Below are 20,913 nucleotides of genomic sequence, written 5' to 3'. Positions count from 1 at the left end.
ATATATATAAAACCCATTGCTGTTGAGTCGATTCCGACTCAGCAACCCTATAGGACAGAGTAGATCTGCTCCATAGGATTTCCAAGGAGCAGCTGGTGGCTTCAACTGGTTAGCAGCTGAGCTCTTAACCACTGTGCAACCGGGGCTCTATTTTTATATAGCAAGCCTTTAATTGGCATAGTCTATTTTATTGATAAAAGGAAAGAAAAGATAATAAAAAATAATTTAGATTTGAAATGCATTATTTTGCTTCTCTATAGCAGTTGTGTAGGAAACTGTGGTGGTGTAGTGGTTAAGAGCTATGGCTGCTAACCAAAAGATCGGAAGTTCAAATCCACCAGGCGCTCCCTAGAAACCCCATGGGGCAGTTCTACTCAGTCGTATAGGGTCGCTATGAGTTGGAATTGACAGCAACCGGTTTGGGTTTTTTTTTTTTTTTAATAGCAGTTGTATTTAATTCTGTTTTGATTAAGCTATACCATATTTTCTCATATAATTGTTGTCAGTGCATAATAAATTTACCCTAAGGAGGTTCCTATAGGGTTGCTATGAGTCGGAATTGACTCAGCTGCAACAGGTTTGTTTTTTGTTGTTTTTTTTTTTAGTTCAAGGAGGTTCCTAATAAAAGGGGGGAAAAAAATCACAGAACCGGATTTTGTATAGGAGGCCTAGCATCTGATTCTCAATTCGTGACTCTGTGATTTCCAGCAGGCCACTTAGTTTTTGTTTTTTTTTCATCATAAAGTGGGAATGATCATTTCCACCCCACCTTTCTTACAGAATGGCTCTGAAAGGGAAAAAAAAGTAAAAAGTTAGAGTCTAGATTCCATATGGTGAAATAAGTTAATATGAATTCTCCTCCCCTCTTCTTATTTAAATGATACAAAAAATATTAAAAAAAAAAATTAGGGGAAAACATTTTTAGCAGCCCCAGACACCCTGGGTGGCACAAATGGTTAAGCCCTTGACTACTAGCCAGAAGATTGGCGGTTTGAACCCACCCAGAGGCGTCTCAGAAGACAGGCCCAGTGATATGCTTCTGAAAGGTCACAGCCTTGAAAAGCCTGTGGAGCAGTCTACCTGAGTTAAAATCGATTTGACGACAACTAATAGCAGCAACAGTAGACACCAGGGATGATTGCTGTCCATATTTAGAGTCTTAAATTATGTACTCTGCAATAGATAATGCAAATGAGACTGGACTCAGTGAAGGCCTGACCTACCTCTGGTTTCCCCATGGCATTGAAAAGTCCTGTGGATAGTAAGTGGGAAGGGCCTGTAGCAGAACCCCATTAAGCTCAGTGCTAGGGGCTTGTGGGTTATGGAGAATTTGGGGAAAGGGACTTGTATTAGAAGGCAGGCTACAGTACTCCTTGTTATGCAGCTGCTTTGTTCCTGCCCACAGATATCTCCCATCTACAAAATACAGCATCTAATTTCTTTCTTTCTTCCCTTGTCTGAACCTAAACTAGTTGATTTAGGACCCATAAAGCCTCTCAGAACTCATTTTAACAGTGAGTAATTCCTCCTCCCACTTCCCAGTAGTGAACAGAGAACAACAACAGATCTCTGAGAAGGTTCAGTTGTTCAGTAGAAAGGAATAAACCTGAAGAATTAGAATCTTGCGCATAATCACAAAGTTAGAAATTGCTAATGCTAAGATACATTCTTAATATTTGGAAGCAGAATAGATGACCACAGATGTAGGTAGGTCCTGCATGATCTCTAACTCTGCCAGACTTGCTCCTGTATACCAGCCTGATATCATGCATGATTGTGATTGATGCCTCGGCCACGTTTCACTTTATGTCATGGACTTGAAGTTTCTCTGAAATGTCAGAGTCGCAGAACATCACTAGGCTTCTGTGTTTATTATCTCAGAAGCCCTGTTTGGCAGCTCTATGGTAGTTATTACTTCATTAGTACAATATTTTACTTAAAATCTTCTGAAATAAGTGATGGGAAGCTGAGAAACCTCAAGTCTAGAAAAAAGATTGCAAGTTTGGGACTTGTAGTCTAAGAACTGTAATGAATTTGTTTATAGCCCTAGCAAGTCACAGTATTTTCTTGGACTTAGTGATTTAATGCCTCTTCTAGAATTAAAGTAGCTGTAAAGTATTATAATTCTATTTTTATTCAGCTATATGTAGTAATGTGAACCATACTAAAGCAAAGCCAAGCCTGTTGTCATAGAGCCAATTCCAACTCAGAGCGACCCTATAGAACAGAGCAGAAGTGCCCCATAGGGTTTCCAAGGCTCTAAATCTTTACAGAAGCAGACTGCCACATCTTGCTCCTGTGGAGCAGCTGGTGGGTTCCAACTACCGACCTTTTGATTAGTAGCTGAGTGCTTTAACCACTGCGCCACCACAGCTCCTGTGAACCATACTGAAGGCTGTCAAATAGATCTTGAGAACCAATTTCAATTCAAAGGTAAAAATGATTTGTATTCCTTCCAAAGAGTAAAAATAGATGCCATACAAACCTTCTGTCTGGCCTAGAAAAACTTTTTTGTCTCATGTCTGCTATAGACATCAATTTCAGCTAGCCTCTCCTGGTGGCGCAGTGGTAAAGCACTTGGCTGCTAACGAAAAGGTCGGCAGTTCGAATCAACCAGCTGCTCCTTGGAAACACTATGGGGCAGTTTTACTCTGTCCTATAGGGTCACTATGAGTTGGAATCGACTCGACAGCAATGGGTTTGGGTTTTTTTTTTTCTTTTTTAAAGTGTATTTTGATTAATCAAGGTATGAATTATGTTATCTACCTCAGTCTACTCCCTACCAACATACTCTTCCTTTAAATATTTATGACTAAATTAAAAAACAAAACGAAACACTCAACATACCCCAAAGTAAGTAGTGTTGACAGGTAGAGAAGACTTTTTCAAGAGGAAAAGTAAACAACATTTTCAGTTTTATTTAAAAAAGGTAAACAAAACAAAAAAACAGTTGTGGTCAAGTCGATTCCAACTCATGGCAGCCCCATGTGTGTCAGAGTAGAACTGTGCTCCAGAGGGTTTTCATTGGCTGATGTTTCTGAAGTAGATCGCTTGGTTCCTTTTCCTCTGAAGTACCTGTGTGTGGACTCAGACCTCCAACCTTTTGGTTAGCAGCCAAATATATTAACCGTTTGCACTACCCCGGGACTCTACAGTTTTGTAGGTAGCACTGAAATTAGCAATGCTCCCAAGTTTTAAGCTCAGCATCTGCTCTGGAATTTTTCTATTAATAATATTACACTACTTATTGATTACTTATGAAAGGAGCTGAGCTAGGAAATATTTTAAATCTCTTAACCTATTGAAATTTTCAGCAGTCCAAGGTTACACTGGTGTATTATAAGAAATCAGCCCATGTTCTTTATCTCCTTTCTGTAGTAGAGACTTGAAAGATGACCTCAAAGAGATAATAAATTATTCCTCCTCTTTATAGTTGACTTTTCTAATACTTTTAAACAACATAACTGTGGAGACCCACAGGCTAAAATTTCCTCCCAGGATAATAAAAATGCTACTTGTGTTAGCACATTTGAATTATTGGAATGCTACCACTTTTTTATTACTCGCTGTCTGCTTTTCTGTGGAGTTATGTGACCTAACTTAACTTTTGACCAAACCTCACAGACTGGATCTTCACAACAAAAGAGAACAACAGCAGATCTCTGAGAATGTTCAGTCGCTCAGTAGAAGGAAATAAACTTGAAGAACTAGAATCTTGCCCATTATCACAAAATTAGGATTTGCTACTGCTGGGATTCATTCTTGATATTTGGAAGCAGAATAGATGACCACAGGTGTAGGTCCTGGATGGTTGCTAGCTCTGCCAGACTTTTACCTGCACAGCAGCCTAATATCATGCATGATTGTAATTGCTGCCTCAGCCAGATCTGGAGGAGTCTTACTCAGGGATGAAAATATATCTGATTCAGTCTTATCAGGTTTATAAATATTTCAGTAAGAAAGAGTTTCTTGAACTGGGGTCATTGTACCACAGGTGATGTGATTCTATGAATTCCCTTATTTGGCTTTGCTCTTGGTTTTTGGAAAAACAAAACAAATAAACAAAAACAACCTTAGGGGTTTTCCTAAGTAATTAAGGTCTTATTGACTACTCCTGAGAATTTGTTGGGCACTAGTCTGGCTAGGGAACCCACCTGGTAACGGATGATGAACCTGTGGACTGACTGATAAAATCCCTGGAACACAGGGGCTCTGGGAGCTTTTCTACTACAAGAGCTGTCCTAGTTGGTAAAGGGAGAGACATGCTGTGCTTGGGAAAATGGAAGCTCAGCTTTGGGGACCCTTACAAACCTTGCCCATGTACCACTTCCTGATGCTGAGATAGTTTTACTCCTAGTTGTATCTTTTTACTCACAAGTTGTATCCTTTTACTCTAATAAACAATTTAACCTTAAGTATAGCCTATGAGATGTTACAGCAAATTATTGAACCCAGAAGAGAAAGAGAGTGCCATGGGGTGGCACCCGTTGTCAGAGATAATGGAGAAGTGGACGTGGAGATTGGATTAATCTCTACATCTTGGAGATGGGACTCCTGTCAGTCCTTATCAGAGAAGGTCTCCTGCCAGGACCCTTTTCAATCACATACCCGCAGTTCTGAGTGCATGTACATTTTTCCTCAGGGCAGATCCTAGCTCTCATCAAATTCCTAAAGGAGTCCATAGCCAAAGAGCTTAAATTGAGTTTCCATAATAGAAGAAACAACAACCATACTTTTGCATATTTATTTTTTTAATATGTGACATTTGTCACCAACTTTCATTGCTTATTTGACTCACCTTCCTTCTAGACAGTATTACAGGAAGATGTTAGTTTGCAAGTTTCTTTGAGTCATTGTCATTAGTGTGAGTACCAGGAAAAGTTAAGTAGGTTATGGACTATACAAATATTGTTGTTAAAAGTGGAGTTAAGTGTACTTTTACTAAGTTAGACCTTTAAATAATCAATAGGAGAATTGGAGTCCTTTTTAGAATGTTGGAGCTCTATAAGTTTTGACTACCTATCTCAGTTAATCACTTGATCCTTAGATATAGTGATGAAGCCCCTAAATTACTATTTTCACCCTTTGAAACTCCTATTCATTGTGTTTATAGGGCCCACTGACTTAAGATTTCTTTCAGTGGGACCTTACTAAGCTGTCATCATCATCAACCTCATTTAGTTCTACTGTTGACTCACCTTCAAACCTCCTTTCAGAGGACTTAATCCCTTCATCGCTTAATGGTGTCTAGACACACAGGTGCTGTAGTTTACATTAAAGCTTATCAGCTGGTTGACTTTTTGTTAATTTTGGCACAGGGAGGCTGCAGAGGTTCCCATTTTCCTCTTTATCTCCTATTCCGTTTAAAAACAAAGACACAAAGAAAAACTACTTAACAGTGTTACACACCAAGATGTTCATGGACCACTGCATGATTATCAGCCTAGGCCATTTAAATTGCTGAAGGTGGGGCCAGGGATGCTTGTTTTTTTCATAGCTCCTCCAGATCATTTTGATGCATAGCAAATTGAAGAACTACTGGTGTAGCAGAAGGAGTTTGGGCTTTGGAGTCAGACAGACCTTGAGTAGATCACTCAGTCTGTCTGAGCTTCTGTGTCTCACCTTGTAAATAAGGATTTTAATGCCTTGCTGTGTTCTTATGAGAATTCCAAATAATATGTTTGAAGCATCTAGCACAGTATTTTATTAGTGTGCTGTCAATATGATTGTGAATACCACTGTTATTCTTGATGATATGCTGTGCCTTGGTGAAGATGAATTAGGAGAGCTCCTTGTGAAGTGTCTTATCATATGAATTCAAACTACATGAAGCTTATAATTATAAGGGATGGAATAATTTAGTGGTTAAGAATGTGAGCCTAAGTGTTCATAGTGATTTTATTGTCATTAGCAGTAATAGTGGTGGTAGTAGTAGTATTTTTATTAATATAATTATTTTTATTATTACATACTTCCAGAACCAGTAGTTTCCCAATATTGTGCCTCCAATTCCTAAGAATTTTTTTTTTTCTCTCGAGCAGTTATTTTAAGGAAAAAAAGTGACCACTTTTAATGCCTATTAAGTGTGTGAATAGAATATACAAAATGTTCAACAATTAGTTAAATATTATATTGTTTTCGTTGCTTAGGCTAGGGTGATATTAATTGGTTTGAAAATGTAGCAGTGAAAATTTTGATTCATTGCTTTTCCATGAATCTTTTTGTGTTTACATCTTGTGTTAAAAGCACTATATGGAAATATAAAATGTTAATGGAAAAGTACTATTTCATAAATCCATCTGGATATAAATATGCTGGTGAGTATTAAATAATACTTAGTAATATCCACTTTCATGATGATCAATTTAGGAACAATCATAAACAAATTTCACTAAGGCACTGGATAAAAGGATATAGCACACCTTTAGAAGGAATAGGAGAGATGTATGTCACTGCTCAGTTAGTTGGGAAGTTTATCATCTGTTTCAAATTTACCTTTTTTTTTTTTTTTTTCAAATGTTCTTTAAACACTGGAAGCTGACATATGAGAACCATATTATTCTTCAGTAATACTTGATGATTGACACAGTAGAAAGCTCTTCAATTTATATTTAACAAACTAAAAGATTAAATAGTGTTTATATAAATTATATGGAGTCCCTGGGTGGCACAAACGGTTAAGTGTTGGACTACTAACTGAGAGGTTGGTGGTTCGAACTCACTCAGAAATGCCTTGGAAGACAGGCCTGGCAGTCTGCTTCTGAAAGGTCACAGCCTTGAAAACCCCATGGAGCAGTTCTACTCTGCACATATGGGGTCACTGTGAGTCAGAATTGACTCAGTGGCAGCTAACAACAATACATGAACATACATACGTGTGTTTGTGTGTTGTCGTTAGTTTAGTTGCTGTCACGCCACTACCTCTACCTTGGTTAGACCCAGTTATCTGTACATTCTGTGCCAGGACCCAAGCAGCTAAACACTGATAGGTAAAAACATCTGTCTGATCTCACATTAAAGTTTTAACCACAGATTTCAGGTTGGCCCTAACCATTGCCTGGTAATCCTACTACCTTTCTTAGAATATTTATTAGCCTTCTCTGCAAAATGACTTGCATTCTTTGTGCTCTCTTAACGATGCTCCTTTAACCCAGCTGTGGTTAATTTTGCCTGATAGTTCTTCAAGGAAATAGAAACTGTCATATAAAAATTCGCTCATCTTTCCACTACCAAATTTACTCACGTTCACCTCCTTTTGTTCCGAAACCCTACCTTTTCTCCTATGCTGTAGGTGAAGTATCTCTTGGATAGAAGTATCTATCCAAGGCCAGCTACTCCGTTTGCTGTCCAGATCCCACTCCTTTCAGCTTTTGCGTATTACCCCTTCCCTTTCTTGTATCAAGAATCTCTCTCTCTGCATCATTCCCATCACAAGACTATGGTCTCATGTTTCTTGTCTTTAAGTATTGTGAAATCCTTTGACACCATATCCTTCTTTAGCTAATGACTCTTTCCTAGTCCCCTTTTCAACCTTCTGGGAAGAATTGTCTGTAGTGGTTGTTGCACTTCTTCATATCACATACTTTTCTCTACAATTACTGTTCCTTGATACTGTTCTTGTAACATCTGTGTTACTTTCATCACTTTACTATTCTTATTTTACTTAAAGTTGACTGTTTCCTCCGTTAAACTCTTCATTTTCATCACAGCACACTTTGTTGATTTTCCTCTTCTCTAATTGATGGCTCCTTCTCAGCCTTCTTTAATTAACTCTTTAACTTCTCAAACTCTTTGGTTTTAAGTCTAAATTTTGAAATACCCCATGCTATTTTCTGGGCTTCCTTTTTTTTTTTTTAAAAAAAAAAAAAATCTATTCTTTTCAGATGAATTTGTCCTGAAGTCACCTGACCTCAAATACTCTTTATTTACTCAAATAACTGAAATATAAACTTCTAGCCCTGACATCTCCTGAAAGTTCCTCCTGGTATGTTAACATTCTGGAAACCTCTGCTTGGACATTCTATACTCATCTCAGATTCTCTTGACCAAAAGAGAATTCTTAAATTCTTCCTTACCCCAATTCTGAAATCTTCATTGTCTGCTTTTTCCCATTTCAGTAAATAGCATTACTATCCAACCACTATCTTGTAGATTCTGCCTCTTAAATACATCACAATTTGGGCTAACTTTTTCCATCACCATTATATAGTACAGAGTAGTTAAGATCTGGCTTTGGAATCAGACTTTTGTTGTTGTTAGTTATCGTTGAGTAAGTTCCGACTCATAGAGACCCTATGTACAACAAACACAATGAAACACTGCCCGGTCCTGCGCCATCCTTACAATCTTTGCTATGTTTGAACCCATTGTTGCAGCCAGTATATCAGTCTGTCTCCTTCAGGGTCTTCCTCTTTTTCATTTGACTTTACCAAGCATGATGTCCTTCTCCAGGACTGATCCTTCCTGATAACATGTCCAAGGTACACAAGATGAAGTCTCTCCATCCTCATTTCTAAGGAGCATTCTGGCTGTACTTCTTCCAAGACAAATTTGTTCATTCTTCAGGCAGTCTGTTGGTACATTCAGTATTCTTTCCCTACATCCTAATTCATGATATTAATTTCTCCGTCATCTCGATTTCAACAGATGTAGTCAATTTGATTCCTGTGTATTCCACCCAGCGAGGTCCATGTGTAGAATCACCATTTAGACTGTTGAAAAAAGGTATTTGCAATGAATATGTAATCGGTGTTCTGACATTCTGTCATGCGATCTTCGGCATTTTCTATCACCAGGGCTATATTTTCAATTACCAGTCTTTCTTCTGTTTCCAACTTTCACATTCCAATCACCAGTAGTTATCAGTGCATCTTGATTGCATGTTTGATCAGTTTCAGACTACAGAAGTTGATAAAAATGTTCAATTTCTTCATTTTTGGCTTTAGTGGTTGGTGCATAAATTTGAATAATAGCCATATTAACTGGTCTTCCTCATAGGCATATGGATGTTATCCTGTCACTGACAGCATTGTACTTCAGGATAGATCTTGAAATGTTCTTTTTGATAGTGAATGCAACATCATTCCTCTTCAATTTGTCATTCATGGTGTAGTAGACCATATGATTGTGTGATTCAAAATGGTCAATACCAGTTCGTTTCAGCTCACTAATGCCTAAAATATCAATCTTCAAGCATTCCATTTCATTTTTAACAACTTCTGATTTTTCTGGATTCATACTTCATACATTCCATGTTCCAATTACTAATGGATATTCTCAGCTGTTTCTTCTCATTTTGAGTTGTGCCACATCAGCAAATGAAGGTCTTCAAAGCTGTATTCTATCCATGTCATTATGGTCCAGTCTACTTGGAGGAGGCAGCTTTTCCCCAGTTTTATTTTGCTTGCCTTCCAACTTCCTTAGTGCCTTCCAAATGACAGACAAGTGGTGGGGAATCAGACTCTCTGGGTTCAAATCCTGATTCTTTGTGTGCATTTTCTGTGACTTGGGGCAAGTTACTTAACCTCACTGTGTGTCAGGGTTCTTATTAGTAAAATTGAAATAATAGTATATACCTCAACCTTCACCTACTGTAAAATTACTAGAAAAATGACTAGGACATAGCAAGTAGTATATTAATGGTGAGTATTAGTACTGCTTCTGCTGCCACCACCACCACCATTCTAGCACAAGCCTCCATTATCTGTTTTGGAAACTACTGCAGTAGTCATCTGTCTTACTTATCTAGTGCTGCTATAATAGAAATACCACAAGTGGATGACATCAACAAAGAGAAATTTATTCTCTCACAGTTTAAAAGGCTAGAAGTCCAAATTCACGGTGCCAGCTCCAGGGGAAGCTTTCTGTCTCTGTTGGCTCTGGGAGAAGGTCTTTGTCATCAATCTTCTCCCATCTAGGAGCTTCTCAGCACAGGGACCGCAGGTCCAAAGGACATACTCTTCTCCTGACTCTTGTTTCTTGGTGGTTTGAAGTCCCCCTGTTTCTCTGCTTGCTTCTGTCTTTTATATCGCAGAAGAGATTGACTTAAAAAAACATAATCTTGTAGATTGAGTCCTGCCTCATTAACATAACTGCTGCTAATCCCGCATCACAGAGGTAGGATTTGCAGTGCATAGGAAAATCACATCAGATGACAAAATGGTGGATAGTCACACAATACTGGGAATCCTGACCTAGCCAAGTTGACACATTTTTGGGGGGGAACACAATTCAATCCATAACACCATCTAATTGTTTTCCATTCCTACTTGCTTGTCCTGCACTTAGCTCCCCCAAATCCATTCTAATCCACTTTGCATACAGTAGACAATGATGTTTCTTAAATATAAATTATGTAACATTACTCCCAGGCCTAAAGCAGTCTGACGGCCGTGCACTAATTTCACATCCTATCAACCTTAGGCTTCTTTCTGTAACTTACTACACTCCTTTTCCCCACACTATGTCCCAGCTGTACTAGTTATCTCTATTTGAACGAAGTAAGCTAATACCCTCCTTAGTGTCTTTGTGCTATTTGTTTCCAGTACCTGGAATATACAATGGAATATGTCCTCATCATTCAGATCTTCACTTAAATATTATCTTCCAGAGAGTCCTTCATTGACAACCCAACTTAAAGAAGCCACCCTGACAGTTTCTATCTCATCACCCTATTTTAAGTCTCTGCACAGAACTTTTATTATTGCATACTTGTATTTGTTTTGTTATCTGCTTTCTCGACTAGAATTTGAGTTTCAAAACTCTGTCCCTGTGTGTGTTCAAATTACATCTCTAGCCCATAGTGCAGTGCCTGATTTTACAATAAAGTGATGGAGAAACCTTCAAGAATACAATTGCCTGTACTTTAACTTTATCTGCCAATCCTCCTAATTTGGAATTCATTGTCCTGAGCAGACCCAGTTTCAAGAAAACAGTGCCTTAACCTCCCATCTTTTGCCTTAAACTAGATTCTGCTCCCAGTTACCAACTAGACAGTTTCTTAGTTGCATAATTATGTTTTCCTAGGATTTGTTCACCACTGAGTTAGCCTACCTGTCTGAACATAAAAAGATTTGATACTGGTTCTAGTTTGATTTTGTTTTAGTGTAGCACTTTTGAGGTCTTGTGTTGTATAACTCTTAAGTACCAAAATATTCTCAAATGAGCCAAGAAGATTGCTTACATGATTAATCATTCATCTTGTTAAACATTGGAAGTCACGTAAATGAATAATCGGCTTGATACCTGATCAGAAACTTAAGATTATTCATTTCATTTTCAGTAGTTAACCTGCATATTTGCAGTGCGATGTGTTGCTTTTATATGGCTTTTTTGCTATCATCTTGTAACTCAGGCAGATGATTGCGTGGGACTATAACTTGCTAATAATGCAAATACAGTTCATGGCACCTCCATGAGGGTAGAACCATGCAAACAGGGTCTGTGGAACCCTAACAAAGGGATTGGTCATCTTTGCCATCCTGCTAGGGTTAAAATGAGCCATCGCAGAGGCAAGAGGAGAGGATCTCACCACCACTAAGAAGATCCACGAGTAGAGCACGGTCTTTGGACCCGGGATCCCTGGGCTGAGAAGTTCCTGGAACCTGGAGACAGAGAGCTATAACACTGAAGATGGCAAGAAGTCATGGCAGAGAAATGGTGCCAGCAGAGACCAGCAGGTGATGATACAGTGGGCTTCCTGACCCATGGAGTGAGAAAACTGAGCGCCTTTGGGCAGGAAGCTTGCTGGCAAAGTTAGGTGCCTCTGGGCACTTTGTAGAACTAGGTTTGCTGACCCATGGAGATGGAGATGGAGCTGAGCACCTTCAGGCTGAGGCTTACTGGCAGAGTAGAGTGCCTCTGGGCACTTACTGGCAGAGCTAAAAGAGCTTTGTAACACTTGCCCAAGCAGGGTAGAGGCTGAGGAGCCAAAAAGAGGCATGCCTGCAGGCACAGCTGAGAAGAGGGTGTCCTGATGGAAGAACCGTATCCTGAGTGTTCCTGAACCTGAAATGTAAACTATTACTTCCCTAATAAACCCCATAATCATGAGTATTATCTGTGAGTTCTGTGTGGCCATTGCAATGAATTACTGAACTCAGCAGAGAAGTAGAGTACACCGTGGGAGGGACGGTTGGTGTCAGAACTGGTAAAGATGGCAGAGAGAGGAGGCATGTCTGACCTCCGCCTCATAGGAATCAGTCTTCGCTGTTGATCTTGATTCTCGTTCCGCTTTGTGAAGTTAGAGGAAGTCAGATGCCTCCGCCATGCCATTCTTACAACGTTTAAAGGTAATCGTACTGTTTCCAGTTTAATTAAATGAGTATTTTGATTATCTAAATTTAGAAGAGACTAGAAAACACAATGTTTGACATTCATTTAAACCATATCTCTGTTTTTACATTTTTGTAGAATTCAGTAGATTTTCAAAGACTTGTTTTATGTCATTGGCTTCAAAAAGTTTCTGTAATTCTAGTGAATAAGAGCTAAAAGGAGGAAATTATGACTTAATAGTGATTAGAGGTATTTGAATGGCTACATGAAATGAATTAAAACAGTACAAGACACTGAAATATGGGACATCCTCACCCTAAAGCTGGAAAAATTTCTATAGTAGCTTCTTTATTTAGAGCTACAGCTTGGACAGCACCAACAGCACAATACTCTGCAAGGATTTCTTTTCTTGTATTTTACAGCTAGTCCAAATTTCTCTTTAGTAGTGTTAACATATTCTTTTGTACTATTCACTGTCATTTCAATATTGTTGATGCTTTCTCCTTGCTCCTCTACTAAAAGAGATATCTGAATGAAGAGGTCCCTTAAATCCTTTATTTGGTTCTCCAAATTGACAAGTTGCTTGTGTCTCTGTTCAATCTCTGAGAGTTGTGCTTTAGTGATACTGATTTCTGTAAGTAAGCTTTCATTGAAAACCTCCCATTTTCCTTGATGAAGCATATCATTTACTTCTTCTTCAGACACTTCTTTGCCAGCAACTTCAAGCTGACGGAAAATAAATGTCTTACACTTCTCTTGCTTTGCTGCTATTGTATCATTGTATATAAACATAATTTGCTGAAAATGGCGGAACATGGCAGCATGCTGTGATTTAAGTATCCTTGTGACCACTGATGATGGACCATTTTCATCCTCTGACTTTTTAACTTCTTTTATTAAATCATCCAAATCTCTCTTAATGTGTTCTGCTTGGATTTTTATCTCCTTTGTAATGCTTGATTCTCTCTTAAGTAGACTAAACCGTCTCATTGAAGCCACCAGACTTTTCTGTTGCTGCCCAAATTTTTGAACATCAACCTTTAGATTTTTAATATTCTCCTGTAATTTTTGGATCTCATGTAGCTGCCTCTCAGCTACAGGCTCTCTTTCATAAATAACAGCTTGCTGCAGAAACTCCCCCTGTTCCTCTGCCTCTGTGATCGGCCCAGGCCTGTCTCTAGAGAGTTCGATTTCCTTTGTTCGCTGCTTTAGTTCTTGAAGTCGGTCTTTCATCTTTGCTTTCCTTTTAAGAAGCAAAAATGATTGTGTTAAGCATAGAGAAGTTGATATTTTCCCCCAGTGGCTTCACATAGCTATGTCTGTTGCCCAGTTTTCTCCTGGTTTTCTGAAAAGAGATTTAAAATTAGGAAAAATCAATAAAAAATTCTTCAGAAAAATCATTGAAATAGGAAAAAATAATGTAAAATAATTTGTAAATTACATTGCATAATATTGAGCATCTATGAGTCCCATTTAGTGGTGGTAGCAGAAAGCAGTGATAGAGGTAAAATTGTCCAGAAATAATTTCTTCATTATCATAATATCATCAGATGATAGATTTTTCTTGATATAGGGTGCTTTTGACCACACCTTCAACTTTTAGATTTAATGTTTAGACTCTGAATATGCCCTAATACTACTGAAGATACTGTTCCCAGATAATTTGGTCTATGTGATGTTAAAAATACACTAATTTTGCTAAATATGCTTAATTCAGTTACAAACAGTATAGTGATAGGGCAGATTCCATCTGAGCTTTGAACAATGTAGTGTTGAATTTATCTTAAAATTCCCAAAGCCTCAGCATTGATTAACACATTATTTGACATAACTTTATTTTCTTATTCATTATATACATATGAAACCATATTCTTGATATACTAATTTTTAATTCTTAGCATTCCTGTACAAAGCTGTATAGAGGTTTTAGAACAAAATTTAAGTAATATTTTTACAAACTTAAGTAATATATGTTAAACATATAAAGAGTCTTATTTTGGGGACACTGATAATATTGACATCACTTCCTGTGTTATAGTTATCCAGTGGCAAGTTGATGTACATACTTTATATGTAATGAAGTGAATAAAAGTAAATCTTTACTAATAAATCACTTTATTTCTATAGAACGTCATGATTTTATAAACTTAATGTCTTTTATGATATTATTGCAGATAAGAAGAGGCTGTTAAGGAGTTACAGATAACTGTTAACCAGACATAATATCAGTATCAATCAGAGAAAAATGTCTCTAATGTTATTCTGTGGGACTTAATGTTTGATATGTTTATACAAATATTTATCAGTGATATGGATGTTGTCATAGAAGGTATACTTATCAAATATGTAGGTGGCACAGAGTTTGAAATGATCTTCAGTATGTTGAAGTACAGAGTGGAAATTCAAAAGACTAAAATAGCATGGAACAATATACTCAAAGTAACAAAAACATTTAACAGAAGTAAAAGTAAAGTAAGGAGCCCTGGTAGTGCAATGGTTAAGTGCTGGGCTGCTAACCAAAAGGTTGGCAGTTCAAACCTACTCAGTGGCTCCGTGGGAGAAAGACCTGGCAATCTGCTTCTGTAAATATTACAGCCAAGAAAACCCAATGGGGCAGTGCTACTCTGTCTTATGGGGTCACTATGAGTTGGAATCGACTTAGCATCACCCAGCAACAGATATAAAATACTTCAATTTTTAGAAAACACCTTAGCATCTACAAAAAGGGGATTCCAGGTTCACAGCAGTGCCTATGAAAAATACTGGAGATTTTAGTTAATTGGAAACTTTCTGTCAGAACAGTTCATTATGCTTGTATGAATAACAGTGCTGCGTCTAGATAAAATAAGAAAGATACATGCTCTGCCGACACTATGTCAGTCAGAAGAAATAGTGGAGGGACTGTGTTAAGTTCTGAGTATGATATTTTAAGATGGAAATTGAAAAAAGGATTTCAAAACTAGAATGAAGAGGATGAAAAAAAAAACATACCATATTGAAAATCACCGAAAGAAAAGGAAACATTTGTCCTACATAAATGAAGACTGAGGGAGTTATACAACTATCTTTTAAAATGTGAAGAACTGTATCTGTAAGAGAGATTAGACTTACTTGACATAACTCCAAAGGCAGTGGGTGGAAATTGCATGGAGAGAGGTTTGGTTTAGTAGGAAGACTTTTCAAACAAGTAGAGCTGTCCTAAGATCGACTGGACTGCCTCGTGAGGTAATAAGCTTGCCATCACTGGAGATGTTCAAGATGTTCTTGAATGATGGTCCACTCGAGAATGTTGTAGAAATGATGCCTGCATTGGGTAAAAAGTTAAACCAATGTCCTGATAATATTCTTTTGGTATTGTGAAAGGACAAATATTTTATCAAGTAATTATTGAGGCCTGTTATATGAGGATGGCGCAGGACTGGGCAGTGTTTTATTCTGTTGTATATAGGGGCGCTGTGAGTCAGAACCGACTGCACGGCACCTAACAGCAACAATTATATGCAAAGTAGCCCTCATGGCACAGTGGTTAAAGCGCTCGGCTGCTAACTGAAAAGTGGCGGTTTGAACTCGCCGGCCCCTCTGCTGGAGAAACATGTGGCATTCTGCTTTCCTAAAGATTTACAGCCCTGGAAATCCCATGAGACAGTTCTACTGTGTCCTATAGGGTCACCATGAGTTGGAATCGACTCAATAGTAATGAGTCGTTTTGTTTTGTTTTTTTAAATGTATACAGAGTTTCAAATGCTGTAGTGTATATTCGACATTGTGCCCTTGAGGAATTTACAGCCTGAGGTGAGATGGACTGTCTAGTCATCTAGTGCTGCCATAACAGAAATACCACAGATGGTTTAACGAAGAGAAATTTATTTTCTCACAGTCTAGTAGGCTAGAAGTCCAAATTCACAGCGTCAGCTCCAGGGGAAGGCTTTCTCTCTCTCGGCCTTCTCATCAGTGTTCCCCCAGACTAGGAGCTTCTCTGCGCAGGGACCCCGGTCCAAAGGACGTGCTCTGCTCCTGGCACTGCTTTCTTGATGGTATGAGGTCCCCCTGTCTCACTGCTCACTTCTGTCTTTTATATCTCAAGAGATTGCCTCAGGATACAATCCAGTCTTGTAGATCAGATCCTGCCTTACTAACACAACTACCACCCATCCTCGCTCATTAACATCATAGAGGCAGGTTTACAACATACAGGAAAATCACACAGTACCAGGAATCATAGCCTAGCCAAATTGATACACACATTTTTAGGGGGAGATAATTCAAACCATGACATTCCACCCTTTGGCCCCCAGAAAATCACATCCTTGCAACACGGAAAACATATTCACCCCATCATATCATAGCAAAAGTCTTAACTCCAAGTCCAAAATCCAGAAATTCCTCTTCATCTGTGAAATCTAGAATATGTTATCTGCTTCCAAAGGTACAGTGACAGAACAGGCACAAGCTAGACATTTCCATTACAAATGGGAGAAATTGCAGGGAAAGAAGGGATAACAGGCACCAACAAGTCAATAGAACACATTACATTAGCCCTCAAGGCTTTGAAAATAATCCTCTGTTCTCTGAGACAATTTACACAATAGCCCTGCCCTCTAGACTCTAGGTATTAGCCACAGTCTCTGGATTCTGAGTGGAGGCCCCTTGGCCCTGGGCTTCAGCTCCGCCTTCCAGGCCCACTGGGACAGGAACTCTGCTCCCTTGGCTTTAGGAGCACCATTCTTCTAGTCCATTGGAGTGACAACTCCACCCTTAGAAACACCAGAGGCCATGGCTCCACCCTTTGAAACCCCTGAGGTCGTGGCCATACCTTTTGAGACTGAGGCAGCTCGGCTTCTTGTGTCCCTTGTCTCTTCAGCTTCTGCTTCTTATGGCCTCTCGGCCCTCAGGCCTCACGCCCGCATCTGCCCTGCTGGGGCAAGTGTTCCAAAGCTCTGTAGCTCCACCGGTATAAGTGCCCGGAGGCACCCTCCTCCGCCAGAAAGCCTCGTGCACACAGACACTCAGCTCTCTCGCTCTGTGGGTCAGCAAGCCTAGATCCACCGATAAGTGCCTGGAGGCACCCCATGCCACCAGGAAGCCTCCTACACACAGGCACTCAGCTCTCTTGCTTCGTGGGTTGGCTCCAGCGCCGTCTTTCACCGGTCTCCTGGTTCTGCTGCTGTTGGTTCTCTGCTGCTGCCGCTTCTCCGCTGCTGCTGCTTCTCTGCTGCTGCTGGGCCTCTGTCACTACAGTACGTCTATCCATTCACAGTTTTAAAACCGACTCCACATTTAGGTATCTGTTAGAGCAGCACCCCACTCCTGGTACCAAATTCTATCTTAGTCATCTAGTGCTGCTGTAACAGAAATACCACAAGTGGATGGTTTTAACGAAGAGAGGTTTATTTCCTCACAGTCAAAATAGGCTAAAAGTCCAAATTCAGGGTGTCAGCCCCAGGGGAAGTCTTTCTCTCTCTGTCAGCCTTCTCATCAGTGTTTCCCCGGACTAGGAGCTTCTCTGCGCAGGGACCCCAGTCCAAAGGACGTGCTCTGCTCCTGGCACTGCTTTCTTGATGGTATGAGGTCCCCCTATCTCACTGCTCACTTCTGTCTTTTATATCTCAAGACATTGCCTCAGGATACAATCCAATCTTGTAGACTGAGTCCTGCCTTACTAACACAACTGCCGCCCATCCTCCCTCATTAACATCATAGAGGCAGGATTTACAAATTATAGGAAAATCACACAGTACCAGGAATCATGGCCCAGCCAAACTGATATACACATTTTTTGGGGGACATAATTCAAACCATGACATTCCACCGTTTGGCCCCCAAAAAATCTCATCCTTGCAACATGGAAAACATACTCACTCCATCATATCATAGCAAAAGTCTTAACTCCAAGTCCAAAATCCAAAAATTCCTCTTCATCTGTGAAATCTAGAATGCAAGTTATTTGCTTCCAAAGGTACAGTGACAGAACAGGCACAAGCAAGACATTTCCATTACAAATAGGAGAAACTAGAGGAAAAGAAGTGATAACAGGCACCAAGCAAGTCAGCAGAACACATTACATTAGCCCTCAAGGCTTTGAAAATAATCCTCTGTTCTCTGAAAGAATTTACACAATAGCCCTGCCCTCTAGACTCTAGGTATTGGCCACAGTCTCTGGATTTTGAGTGGAGGCCTCTCGGCCCTGGGCTTCAGCTCCGCCTTCCAGGCCCACTAAGACAGCAACTCTGCTCCCTTGGCTTTAGGGGCACCATTCTCCTACTCAGTCAGAGTGACAACTCCACCCTTAGAAACACCAGAGGCTATGGCTCCACCCTTTGAAACCCCTGAGGTCATGGCCATACCTTTTGAGACCCAGGCAGCTCAGTTTCTTGTGTCCCTTGTCTCTTCAGCTTCTGCTTCTGTTTCCTATGGCCTCTTGGCCCTCGGGCCTCTTGCCCGTATCTGCCCTGCTGGGGCAAGTGTTCCAAAGCTCTGTAGCTCCACCGGTAAGTGCCCGGAGGCACCCCACTCTGCCAGGAAGCCTCCTGCACACAGGCACTCAGCTCCCTTGCTCCGTGGGTCGGCAAGCCTAGCTCCACTGATAAGTGCCAGGAAGCACCCCACTCAGCCTGGAAGCCTGCCGTGCACAGGCACTCAGCTCTCTCGCTCTGTGGGTCGGCTCCAGTGCTGTCTCGCACTGGTCTCCTGGTTCTGTTGCTGTTGGTTCTCTGCTGCTGCCGCTTCTCTGCTGCTGTAGGTTCTCTGCTGCTGCAGGTTCTCTGCTGCTGCTGGTCCTCTGTCACTGCCGCACATCTATCCATTCACAGTTTTAAAACCGCTTCCACATTTTAGGTATCTGTTAGAGGAGCACCCCACTCTCTCGGTACCAAATTCTTAGTCATCTAGTGCTGCCATAACAGAAATACCACAAGTGGGTGGTTTTAATGAAAAGAAATTTATTTCCTCACATTCAAAGTAGGCTTCAAGTCCAAATTCAGGGTGTCAGCTCCAGGGGAAGGCTTTTTCTCTCTGTCGGCCTTCTCATCAGTGTTTCCCCGGACTAGGAGCTTCTCTGCGCAGGGACCCCAGTCCAAAGGACGTGCTCTGCTCCCGGCACTGCTTTCTTGATGGTATGAGGTCCCCCTGTCTCACTGCTCACTTCTTTTATATCTCCAGAGATTGCCTCAGGACACAATCTAGTCTTGTAGATCAGGTCCTGCCTTACTAACACAACTACCACCCATCCTCCCTCATTAACATCATAGAGGCAGGTTTACAACATACAGGAAAATCACACTGTACCAGGAATCATGGCCTAACCAAATTGATACACACATTTTTGGGGGGACATAATTCAAACCATGACATGGACAATATACAAGTAAACAGATAAATGAGGTATTTTACATCTTGATAGATCAGCCATACAGATCCTCTCTAAGGAGGTACTTGAGCTGTGAAGTCTCAATGTTGAGAGTCCAACCAGAGGAAGAGCCACAAGAATGCATTCTGAGTGTAGGAGATGGGGTACAAAGGCAATGAATGAGACTGATATGTTTTAAGAACAAAATGAGTGCCTTTATGAATAGAAGTTAATGAAAGGAGTTACACAGGACGAACAAGATCAGAAAGGTAGGCAGGGACCAGGTCATAAAGGACCTTGTGGGCCAAAGTAAAGTAAGGAGTTTAGATTTTATTCTAGATGCAATGGAAGACAATTAAAAGGGGTAAGTAGGGCATTGGCATAATATGATCTATATTTTTGAAAGATCATTTTTGTTGTTTGCTGTTTAGGGGATAGTTTCCCGGGATGTGTAATAAGTAGGTTTCAGGACAGATTTGGATGATAACAATAGAGATGGAATAAACAGAACCATTCAGGATATATTTTGGAGTTTGAAGCAATAGGACTTAACTGATGATTTTAACCCATAAGCAGTTGTTTTGTTGTTAGGTGCCGTCGAGTTGCTTCCAACTCATAGCGACCCCATGTGCAACAGAGGCAGTAACTACCACAATTAATCACTTCTTGAAATGCTTTCAAGTGTTTCTCCTGGTTTTCCTCTTACCTCTTTGACTCATTCATCATTTCCTTTGCTGGTTTCTCTTCATCTCCCCCAACTGTAAATATTGCTTCTGGACTCAGTCCTCTTTTTACCCATCATCGTTTTCATAGTAATCTCATTTAGTCTCATGACATTAAATGCTGTACCTTTGCTGATTACTCAGATTTACAGTGTATTTTCAGCCCAGAGTGCTCTTACACCAGACTCTCTATTCAGCAGCTCTATTTGAATGTCTGTGTCTAAGCCTGAGCTCCTGATCTTCCTCCCGACCCGCGAACTGCTCCATCTCAGTAAATGGCAACTCTCTTTTTCAGTTGCTCAGGCCAAAAACTTTATAGTCATTCTTGACTTCTTTTTTTTTTAAATTTTTTTTCTTATTGTACTTCAGGTGAAGGTTTACAGAACAAATAATTTCTCATTAAACAGTCAGTACACATATTGTTTTATGACATTGGTTAACAACCCCATGACATGTCAACCCTCTCCCTTCTCGACCTTTTTTTTTGGTGAAAATATACATAGCCAAAGATACACCATTTCAAAAATTTCTACATGCACAGTTCAGTGACATTGACTACGCTCTTCCAATTGT

The 20,913-nt window shown here is 40.0% G+C and overlaps 2 protein-coding genes across 3 annotated transcripts in view; one reads left to right on the top strand and one right to left on the bottom strand.

Annotated features, from left to right (window-relative positions):
- Window positions 1-20,913, top strand: part of ARL13B (ADP ribosylation factor like GTPase 13B) — a 99,640-nt gene that overhangs the window by 45,229 nt on the left and 33,498 nt on the right. The gene's annotated exons all lie outside the window — the stretch shown is intronic.
- STX19 (syntaxin 19) lies at window positions 12,483-14,439 on the bottom strand. Its single transcript, XM_004371329.2, has one exon. It carries the CDS (start codon window positions 13,504-13,506, stop codon window positions 12,622-12,624), a length of 885 nt encoding a protein of 294 aa, XP_004371386.1. The 5' UTR covers window positions 13,507-14,439; the 3' UTR covers window positions 12,483-12,621.

This window comes from Trichechus manatus, unplaced genomic scaffold, assembly GCF_000243295.1.
Source record: "Trichechus manatus latirostris isolate Lorelei unplaced genomic scaffold, TriManLat1.0 scaffold00012, whole genome shotgun sequence".
NCBI classification, from domain to species: Eukaryota; Metazoa; Chordata; class Mammalia; order Sirenia; family Trichechidae; genus Trichechus; species Trichechus manatus.
Note: the sequence above shows the minus strand (reverse complement) of the source record. Positions and strands in the feature narration are given on the sequence as shown.